The sequence below is a fragment of the Zingiber officinale genome, chromosome 4B (assembly GCF_018446385.1).
Source record: "Zingiber officinale cultivar Zhangliang chromosome 4B, Zo_v1.1, whole genome shotgun sequence".
Classification (NCBI taxonomy): Eukaryota; Viridiplantae; Streptophyta; class Magnoliopsida; order Zingiberales; family Zingiberaceae; genus Zingiber; species Zingiber officinale.
Genome location: NC_055993.1, coordinates 98392447 through 98404107, shown reverse-complemented (window position 1 = coordinate 98404107; position 11661 = coordinate 98392447). Strand labels below are relative to the sequence as shown.

The window sequence follows — 11661 nt, the reverse complement described above, 5'->3', positions numbered from 1 at the left end:
GAGGAATGGGGAGCTTAGCTTGGACAAGCCCGATCGGTACTTTTAGCCAATCATCCTTATACTTGGATGCTCATTCCAAAAGTTCATATAAATTTATCGAAGCTGGGTTTGGTGAGAATAATGGCCTTGTAATATAATTAACATTATATTATAAAATTGATAATTTTATTTGGTATAATTTTAAACATATAATCTAATTATAAAAGATAATAAATTTTTATAATATGAATTAGATGGCTAATAGTAGTACATTCCAATCCTAAAATTTAATATGTCAAATATATTCCTAGTTCATTTCTTACACCAACCGATTGTTGTCACCGTCCCCAGCCGCCAGTTGTTGCTGCCGTCATCGGTCGCCGGTTGCTGCCTCCATCGTTAGTCGCCAACCGTTGCCACCACCCGATCGTCGATCGCCAATTGTCGCCGCCGCCGCCCTCATCGCCGATCGTCGCCGCCTCCCCCATCGGCGGTCGCCGCCGTCATCGCCTACCACCTTCGCCAGCCACCTTCATTGGCCACTGCAGGCCACCTTCGTTGGCCGCAACCTTCATCGACTGCCGCCACCTCCATCGGCCGCTGCCGCCGCCTCCTTGTCGATTGCCGCCACCGGCCGTTGACGTGGACGAGCTCCGCCCGTCGATCATCGGCCGCCACCGGTGCCACCTCGCTGCTACCTTTGTCGCCAACCTTCGTTAGTAAAGGTTGCAAGATATTGTTGTTATTTTATAATAATATAACTTATATTTATTATAAAAATAATGGAAACGAAACAAAAGAATATAATCATCCTTGTAATCAAAGATTACAAACATACTATACAACTATTTCACCAAACATAATAATATAATATTAATTACATTACATTACAAATTTGATTACATTATAAGCTTATTAACATTACGTCTAACTAAACATAACATAATGGGCTCCTACAAACATGTTGATCCTGTCTGAAAACTAGAGAGATGATGTGCTGGGTAGGTGCCTATGAGATTGACTGAGTGAAGACTTTGAGTTGGAGAGATTAATGAGAAAAGAACGTGAACTAGTGGGAAAAGGGGCTTCTTCTTACTTCCTGCACACTGCAAGGAGAGCAGACAAATGTCAGCGCCAAAACTAGGGAAGGGGTCCCTAGCACAGACCCTCCGACGCTCAAGTTATTAGCTAGATGAGGAGCAAAACCCTGCGAATTAGTGACATGTTGGCTGCTACTCCCCTTTGCTTTTGACCACCACCTCATATTGACTTTAACTGTCATGTCATATTTTGACCCATTTATAATATACCGTATCACATGTGAATAGGTATTTTAATATTTTATTGCAAAAGGTTGTTGTGTGACTTTATAGTCATGGATTCGAATTGTGAAAAAGATTTCTTACAATGCAAGGAAAAATTACATATAAAAGACCCAAAATGATCTGATTCATGAGTGAGTAAAAAAAAAAAAAAAAATTCAATTAATCGAATCACATTTTTAAATTTTTTCATTCAATTAATTTATAAATTCATTTTTTTCAATATGTATTATTTTTCTCAATTTATTTCGTTCAATTTTGATTTTATAATTTACAAAGAGGATTAAATTAAAAAATCATCAATCCAATGTTATATCGTAGACAGTAGACAGTGATATATTTGAATTGGATAATTACATAGCTCGATTGATTGATGATGTCGTTGATTCAGTAATTGATAAAATTAAATTTATTGATTTTGATAGTAAAATTTGATCAGTTTGTCTCTTAAAAAAAAATTGATTTGATTGGTAAAGTGCGCGATCCTTCCTCATACTAAGTGAAACGGTAAAATCATAGATTTGTGCACTTATTTAAGGAAAAATGTTAGAAATATTTTATAAAGATGTTAGGAATATTTTATGACATGTCCTTTATTAAGAAAATTTTAAAAAACATGATAATATTTTGAAATGCATATATAATACAATAATGACACTATAAAAAGATCTTTATTTACAGATGGACATGTCCTCTCGGATGGATCTAGTGGTTAGCGCATGAGGTGTTATTATAATGAAGTCTGGGGTTCCAATTTCGACAAAACTTTGTCACAATATTTAGACACGTTTTTTATAACAATTTGTTTTCACTATTTTCTCCTAAATTGATTACATACTTAAGCGTTGGAAGATGAATATCGATCATCTCTTCTACCCCAAGTTAGGATATCATGAAGTTTTCATTCAGTCACAGAAATGGAATTTCTGAATAGCGTCTTAAAACTGCCATTTTAATTAAAAACTAAATTTCGCTATATATTTTTAATGAGCTTCTAGAGCATAACGCCAGGCTTAATTGAGCTATATATATAGACACACACGCTGCACTTATCCCACCAAATTGGAGTTCAGATTTAAGTTTTATTGATCGCAAACAAGAGCGGAAATGGCAACTGGTCAAGTTATGTCTATTTGCGCTCCCATGATTTCCATCCTCCCCCACCGCCCGATGATCGTTGCTGCCGTCGAGCAGCGTGGCCGACGGACGTTCAGGCGAACTCTGCACGTCCGATCATGCAGTGGCACTAGTCATGTGGCTCCCTTGCGGCGGTCGGGGAATTATCACCCAAGCCTATGGACGGACAAGAGTGTGCAATCCCTCACGAGCACCTCCACAGTATGCGAGTGTAGTCGTTGTCGGTCGATCGTCGAAATTTTCTGTGTAACCTTGTTTTGTTTTCCGCAGTTGCAAAAAGAAGAGGAACGTGAGAGAATAAATGTACTGAAGGAACAAACCAGGAAGCTGATACGCGAGAAGCAGCAAGTAGCAGAGCAACTTCAACTGATCGACCACCTGCAACAGCTTGGCGTGGCTTACCACTTCAAAGACGAGATTGCAAACGTTTTAAGTCGTCTTCATGCTTCTTTAGACCATGTGAGCTCGGAGCTGAAGGACGATCTGCATGCCACATCGCTGCTCTTCAGGCTCCTGAGAACGAATGGCTTCTCTGTTTCACAAGGTAATTAATCAATGATCACTAATTAATCAATCTATCGCTTCACAGTTCTGATCATGCATGTTTGTTGCTGTATGCAAAATTAATTACTTAGATTTGTTCGAGAGATTTAGAGACGAGAAGGGAAACTTCGAAGCTCGCTGTGAGAATCAGATCAGAGGGCTTCTGAGTCTGTACGAAGCTTCTTACCTCGAAAAGGAAGGAGAGACTTTGCTGAAGGAAGCCATGGATTTCGCAACCAAGCAGCTGAAAGGATTCCTGGAGGAGGGATCTGTTCCTGAGACTGGCGGTCTCAGAGAGCAGGTGGCCCATGCGCTGCAGCTTCCACTGAATTGGCGGCTGGAGAGAGTGCAGCACAGGTGGTTCATTGAAGCATGCCGTGGCGACGACACTATCAACCCCCCTTTCCTGCTGGAGTTTGCTAAGCTCGACTTCAATCTGGTTCAGGACATGTACAAGAGTGAACTCAGAGAGCTCTCCAGGTAAATTAACTGCAACTAATCTTTCAAAGCTTTTATAATAACAATTTCAAAGCTTAATTAATTAGTTTTTACATGTAGATGGTGGTCGGGGCTCGGGCTTGTAGAGAAGCTGCCATTTTTTAGAGACAGATTACTTGAAAACTATCTGTGGACACTTGGTTTCACTTATGAACCAGAAAGTTGGAGATGCAGAATGATCCAAGCAAAGTCCATCTGCTTGATTGCATTGATTGATGATATTTACGATGTCTATGGAGCCTTGGATGAACTCCAGCCCTTCACTGATGCTGTCTACAGGTGACAGCTCATTCACAATCATCATCATCATAATCATCATCAAAGTCATGTTGAATTTTGTTATATTGCAGATGGGACTTAACTGCCATGGACAAGCTTCCAGAGTACATGAAACTATCTTTCTTTGCACTCTTCAACATGGTGCACGAAGAAGGCTACCGGGTGATGAAGGAGACAGGCTTGGACGTTGTGCCTGGTTTAAAGAGAGAAGTGAATATATAAACACTATTTCAATTTTCTTCATTTTTTTCCCTTCTTCTTAGTTATTGAATGAGTTGTCGGCATTAAATTTTCAGTGGAGGGATCAATGCAAAGCATTCTTTGAGGAAGCAAAATGGTTCCACCATGGCCAAACCCCGAAGCTCAATGAGTACTTGGAGAATGCATGGGTATCAATAGGTGGTCCAAACATTCTGTTTAATGCTTACTGCATGAGCAAAGACTTAACTGGAGAGGCCTTGAAATTTTATCCCAATTACCATGAGATCACACGCTCCTCCAACATACTTTTTCGTCTTTACGATGATATGGGAACTTTCACGGTAATTATCTAGATATATATACATTAATTGTATCTAGTCGGAGTAATGAATCTGATTGGAATCAAACAACATTTACTTGACTTACTACAGGATGAGATAGAAAGAGGTGATGTGGCGAAATCTATTCAATGCTACATGCACGAGAAAGGTGTCTCAGAGGAAGTGGCACGAGCGAAGATAAGAGAATTGATGAGGAAATATTGGAGAGAATTGAATGCATCTCTTAGTTGGGATTCTCCATTAGAGGAGTACTTCATGAATATACAAGTTAACATCCCTCGGACGGCGCAGTTCTTTTATGATCACGAAGGAGATGGATATGGCAAGGCATATGGAGAAACTAAGTCTCAGATCATATTGCTATTATTCGAACCTATCCAAATTTAAAATGAATTCATATAAATTGTACCCTCTAGCCAGAGGGATCTATAAAGTATTATCGAATTAAATAAATGGAAAGTTATTCTATTGTTATGTATCAACTTTAACAAATTTGGTACACTACAAAAAAAAAATATAGGTTTATGAGAAAATATAGGTTTCTGAGACGAATTTATAAAAAAAAAATTCACTGTAAAATTTTTTGGGATGAATTCTGCGACAAAATTTTTTTCATCCCAAACCTCTTGTTGCCAACTTTTGGAACTAATATTTTTTTATTGTAAATTTGGCAACGAATTTGGGAACAAAATTGGCGAAGAATAATATATCCGTCCCCAAATTCGTCGTCAAATTTGTAACAAAAACTCTATTCGTCGCAATATTGTATACAATTTTGGAACGAATATTTATTTTATTGCAAACTCAGCAATGAATTTAGGATGAATTCGATGACGAATTATTTTTTTTTTTTGCCAAGTTTGTCCCTAATTTGGCGATAAAATTTGGCAATGAATTAGATTTTCGTTGCCAAATTCGTCGCTAATGTTCATCAAATATTATTCTTGTTGCAAAATTTGCGACGAATTTGGCAACGAAAATACTAATTTAATTTGCAACAAATAAATTTTTCGTCCCATGGATTCGTCCCAGATTCGGCAACGAAATTGGAATGAAAATGGATTTGTTGCGAAATTATCGATATACAGTATTTATGATAAATTAGCGACACATTATTTTCGTTGACAAATTCATCCCTAAATTAAAAAAAATTCCAGAAACAATTTATTTTTACAATTCAATCAACACACACACACACACACACACACACACACACACACACACACACACACACACACACACACACACACACACATATATATATATATATATATATATATATATATAGATATAGATATAACAAATTCAAATAACATATTATATACATTCAACAAATCCTAATTAACATTATCACATCCTATTTCACATACATCTATTAATAATTGAAATCAAATCATAATACAACAAATTCAAAGGTCTCAACAAGTTATACAATATGATAAACTTGAAGCTAGTAAGAACCATCCATTTCATAGCAATGATAAATTAAATTATAAGAAGTACCTTGAAGCTAACTACAAGTATCCTAAATATGATACAACCAATTTTACCACATCAAATTGTTATGATACAACCTATTTCACCATATCAAACAATAGCTACAAATATCCTCTTTTCATCTGACATGGAGAGCATGAGATGCATTCTTAAAATTTCTATCATATGAAAATGTCTCAAATGAAGAAAACACAAACTAGTCAAGATAAATTAGTTGATACTAGTCTTTTAGTACTTATGATTACTTGGTTGCTAGACAAACTCTAATCATAATTCGGAATTTGAACTAATAATGCAGTAGTAGCAAATTTCAACAAATTTATAAAAAGAATGATACCCTTATTTAACTTTTCAAATGCAACTGATAAAAAATAAATAAATAAAATTAAAAGTATAACATGTTCAACTAAGGGTGTGTTACTTAGTACTTACCCTTTTCTCCGATATATATTTCGCCTCACCAACTCTGTTACAAATAAATTAACAATATTAATTAAAATAAAAATTAGAAAAGTTAACAAGTCATGGATTAATGTTTAAAACACTAATTATGAGACAAATAATCATCATACATAATTAAAATCATGAACAACCATCACCACCATCATCATCGCCACCATCATCATCATTGTCATGCGAAGGAATTTGACATCACCATCATCATCGTTATTGTAATGCCCCAGCCCAGGCGGGCCCCACCTGAACCGAACTGGGCACGCCACCTGAATTGCCCATCGGGTTAACGACTAGCTCCACAAACCACCGAAGGTCCTTTCAGCGTACTTTTTCCTCACTCGCACGCACCCTAGGAAACTTCCTAGGAGGTCACCCATCCTTAAATTTCTCCAAGCCAAGCACACTTAACTTTGGAGTTCTTAAGTTTGGGCTTCCGAAAAGAAAGATGCACCTTGGTGATATAGATAGTACCATCTAACCTTTTAAGCCATACTTAACCAGAATCTCAGAACCGGGGTATTACAATCACCCCCACTTAAAGACACAACATCCTCTTTGTGTAACCACGAATCATACCACAGACAAATCCCAGAATCTCCCTCACTAGGTGGTGCCCTGGGTGCACCTGCCACAGACACACTCATGGTCGCAAGGTCGCTCTGATACCATCTGTAACGATCCGGCCTGACCCCACCCAGACCGAACCAGGAACACCACCAGAATTACCCATTGGGTTGACGACTAGCTCCACAGATCACCTTAGTGTTAGAGTGTATAATAAAAGTCTAGTCTTTTATAAACATTTTATTTTGAAATAAAGAATCACATTGGTCAAATGTCTATATTTATATGTTAAGTGTAGTTGTTCAATTAATTTATACTGTAGATAACATGGTGAGTGGTGTTACACACAGAAAATCATGTTATCAGTTCTTTATAAATTATAAACAGTAGCTTATGACTAAGATGGATAGGAACAAACCATTGGAATAGTCGTAGTGTAATTTGGTATTAGTTTATCTTAACTATAAAATTACACTAGTACACTCTGAGTATATTGAGCAGAACCATTTAAGGTAAGTTCTTTTTATACTGACTTAATAAAAGAACAAGACCTTTGTTATTATTGAAGTGTGTGCTCTTAATCATGATATAATAACAAGCACATATACTTATTATTCATTTATTTAATTTATCTAAGGGTGTGATTTAGTTCGATAAATCATTAGGCCCGATAAGTTGGGAATGGTATTATTTATATGGTGTGCTGTTGATTATAAAATGAATCTGTGTCCTAGTAATCTAGGTTGATGATGTCCCCAAGATGAGCTCATAAGGATTGTCATGTAAACCCTGCAAGTAGACTTAGTCCGAAATGATAATAAAATTGAGTGGTACTACTCTTGGAGCTATATATTAATTAAGTGAGTTGTCAGTAAATCATTTAATTAATGGACATTCTATATCTTAAACACAGGGAGAGTAACACACTCATAATAAGAAGGATCCCAAAATGTAATTTGGGATTGGTGCGGTAGTTCAATAATAATTCTCTAGTGGTATGAATTATTATTGATGAAATTAGGTTGGGTGTTCGGGGCGAACACGGGAAGCTTAATTTCATCGGGAGACCAAAATCAATTCCACCGCTCGGCCCCTATCGTAGCCTCTTATTTATAAAGTGTTATACCCACCTATACCCACCTTCTTATCCAACCTTAGGTGGTCGGCCAAGCCAAGCTTGGGCCGGCCAAAGCCAAAAGGTTGAGCCATTGTAGTAGCCGACCAATGCTTGGAGCTCAAGCTGGGCGGGCCGACCACAAGAGAATAAAAGGATTTTATTTTTAAAAATCTTTTCTTATGTGGATATCATGGTTTTAAAAGAAAGTTTAAAATTTAAATCTTTCCTTTTGAGCTCAAGCTGGGTGGGCCGACCACAAGAGAATAAAAGGATTTTATTTTTAAAAATCTTTTCTTATGTGGATATCATGGTTTTAAAAGAAAGTTTAAAATTTAAATCTTTCCTTTTATAGCTTTCTACAAAAGATTAAGTAAAAGGTTTGATATTTTTCCTTATTTGTAGTTAAAAGGAAGAGCTTAATTTTTGATAAAACTTTCCTTTTTTGTAACCATCTTCATGATTTAAAAGAGAGTTTTAAAATTAAATCTTTCCTATTATAGTTTCTACAAAAGATTAATAAGAGATTTGATATCTTTCCTTATTTGTAGATTGAGAGGAAGATTTTAATTTTAGAGAAAGCTTTCCTTTTTGGAAATCATCCACATGTTTTAATAGAGAGATTTTAATTTATAAAATTTTCTTTTATAACCAACCATGAAGGGAAAATTAATAGAGAATTTTTTATTTTTAAAAATTTTCAAAAACAAATAAGGAAGTTTTAAATTTGTGTTTAAAACTTACCTTATTTGGAGCATGTGAAGGGGTCGGCCATGATAAGGGTTAAAAGGAATTTTTAATTAAATTTTTCTTATTAACCAATGGCAAGAAAAATAAGGGAATATTAATTTCCTTATTTGCCAAGACCAAGTAATATAAAAGAGAGGGAAGAGGTGCCTCACCTCATAACACATATCTTCTATTTTCCTCTCTTTTTCATCCTTGGTGGTGGCCGACCCTATCATCTCTTCCTCTCTTCTTCTAGTGGATGAACCTATCATCCTCTTGGAGCTTGTTTTGGTGGTCGGATTTGCTTGGTGAAGAAGGCGAGAAAGAATGCTTTGTTTCCTAGTTTTCCTTGGAGCTTGGTTGGTAGCCGAGACTTGCTATCTCTTGGAGAAGGTTGCTTGGCCGAAACTTGGATGAAGGAAGAAGGAGGCTTGGTGGGTTCTCATTTCGGTAGATCATTACCTACACAACATTTGAGATAAGAAGAGGAATACGATAGAAGATCAAGAGGTTGTTGCTTTCAAAGAAAGGTATAACTAGTAATTATTTTCCGCATCATACTAGTTTTCTTTGTATGAATTCCAAACACAAGAGGCATATGATTCTAGGTTTCGAATTTATGATTCGAGTTTATGTTTCTTTTGTTTGTTTTTTGAATTTGTGATTCGATTGTTCTTTTTGGTTAAACTTAGGGTTACTATAAGGAAATTAAATATTAAATTTCTTTAAAAGGCTTTGTCTAGGCGGTGGTGGATGATCCCATACCCAAGAAAGCCTAGTACCTCGCCATGCAGTCCTGGAAGCCAATTTTAGAAATTAATATTTAATTGAATTTGTAACATGGGTGGATTTGGATCAATAATGTTAAGCATCGTTTGCGATCCAAGTCTAAACCACTAAGAGCAGATAAGTTAAATTTGGAATCAATAATGTTAAGTTCCATTTGTAATTCTTAATTTAATTTCTAAAAAACACAATAGGTTGTCAGTAAAGGTTCAGGACTTGTATAAAATTTTTGTATAGGGGAACCAATATGATATTTCGCATAGCAACTAACAATTGGTATCAGAGCTAGGATTTGCCTCTGTGTGTTTTGGTTTTCAGTTTAATTCTGCACATGTCATACATAATTTAGGCAGGATAATAGTAGGATGTGCTAACTTTGTGGTTGCAGGCTTCAACTATTATGGCTTATAGATATTGTGTGTGATTGGACCCTTGGACATGTCAAGGGAATTTTATTGTGTGTGCATGATTGTAATATTAAATACAGCAGGAGTTGTATTAGTTATTAGGATTTTATATTTTTGTTTCGATCTAGATTACCTGTACATTCCTTTGTGGAATATAGGATCGATATATGTAAAATTTTATTTTTTGTCACGGATTGTATCCTTGCGAGGCGTGGTACTATTTGTGCACCAGATGCGTAGCGGGAAAAGAAGCAAGATAGATGCGGCGACTAGACCCCATGGCGGTGGCTAAAGATGGCAGCAGCTAGGGTTGGCAACACACGGAGGACAGTGATGGAAGAAGCCATAATAGTTAGAAAATTAATTTCCATATTTATTGCTTTTATTTATTGTGATGTGTGTGTGTGTATGTGATGTATGCTAGCATAGTTTAAAATTCCTCACCTTAAATAACTAAGTGGGAGAGGGATTAGTAAATAAATTCCACAGTCTCCATTACTGGTTTGTAAGTGATCCGACAAACTTGCGTGTTGGCTCTGAGTGCCTCCCTCCCCATCGGATGAGTTTGTTTGCAGATCACTAGATCAAACTTCCTTATGGATGATTATAGGAAATTATTTAGGAGCGTGTGATCTTCTCCATCTGAAGGGGCACAATCTTATTTAATGGACTAAGTATCAAGTAATGGTATACACTTAGACACAATTAATAGTATCCTCCCCATCGGAGTCCCAACTATCTGCACCTGGTACACCCCAATAGAACGATGTGACAGAACAAAGGAATATAACTCTTATGGGAATGGTTAGATCAATGATGAGTTATTCAGAATTACCAAATTCATTTTGGGGATATGCCTTGGAAACGACACCACACATTCTAAACTTGGTACATTCTAAATCAGTATCTTCTACTCCCACAGAATTGTGGAATGGGCGTAAGCCTAGTCTAAGACACATTCGAATTTGGGGTAGTCCAGCACATGTGTTAAAGGGAGAACCACTGACAAGTTGGAACCACGAACAGAAGTTTGTCTGTTTGTTGGATATCCCAAAGAAATGAAAGGTGGTTTATTTTATAATCCTAAAAATCAGAAGATCATTATTAACACTAATTCTCAATTTTTAGAAGAAGATTACATAATGGACCACAAGTCCATGAGTAAAATTATTCTAGAAGAAATAAGAGAGGTCACGCCTGACTTAGTACCAACAGTACAAGATGAAATATCACAAGATACTGTAACACGTATCACAAATGATACACAACCTCAGACAGTACCTCGTCGTAGTGGGAGGATTGTGAGGCAACCAGAAAGATTCATATTTTTGGGAGAGTCATCGGACTTGATCCCAAGTAAACATGAACCTGATCCCCGTACATATGAAGAAACACTCCAAGATAAAGATGCAGCATCTTGGCAAAAAGCAATGAATTCAGAAATAGAATCTATGTATTCTAATAACGTCTGGAGCTTGTAGAACCATCAAATAGTGTAAAAGCTATTGGATGTAAGTGGATCTACAAAAGGAAAAGAGGGATGGATGGGAAGGTGGAAACCTTCAAAGCAAGACTTGTTACGAAAGGGTACACTCAGAAAGAGGGAATTGATTATGAGGAAACTTTTTCGCCTATAGCCATGATTAAGTCTATCCGGATTCTTTTATCTATTGCTGCTCATATGGATTATGAGGTTTGGCAAATAGATGTCAAGATAGCTTTCCTTAATGGAATATTGAAAAAAACATCCATATGAAGCAACCAGAGGGGTTCATTGAAAAAGACAAAGAGCATCTAGTATGCAAGCT

At 36.5% G+C, this 11661-nt stretch overlaps 1 protein-coding gene across 1 annotated transcript; it reads left to right on the top strand.

Annotated features, from left to right (window-relative positions):
- The first annotated feature begins 2331 nt into the window (after positions 1 to 2331).
- On the top strand, positions 2332 to 4775 carry LOC121975663 (terpene synthase 10-like). Its single transcript, XM_042527448.1, has 7 exons — positions 2332 to 2639; positions 2709 to 2982; positions 3074 to 3461; positions 3540 to 3758; positions 3830 to 3968; positions 4055 to 4300; positions 4391 to 4775. The coding sequence occupies exons 1-7, from the start codon at positions 2409 to 2411 to the stop codon at positions 4685 to 4687; spliced, it is 1794 nt and encodes a 597-aa protein (XP_042383382.1). The 5' UTR covers positions 2332 to 2408; the 3' UTR covers positions 4688 to 4775.
- Positions 4776 to 11661: the final 6886 nt, after the last annotated feature.

Coding starts and splice junctions, on each gene's coding strand:
- LOC121975663 (XM_042527448.1), top strand. CDS start 2,409: ATGGCAACTGGTCAAGTTATGTCTATTTGCGCTCCCATGATTTCCATC. Junction 2,640..2,708: donor CCCTCACGAGCACCTCCACA/GTATGCGAGTGT, acceptor TGTTTTCCGCAG/TTGCAAAAAGAAGAGGAACG. Junction 2,983..3,073: donor TGGCTTCTCTGTTTCACAAG/GTAATTAATCAA, acceptor TTAATTACTTAG/ATTTGTTCGAGAGATTTAGA.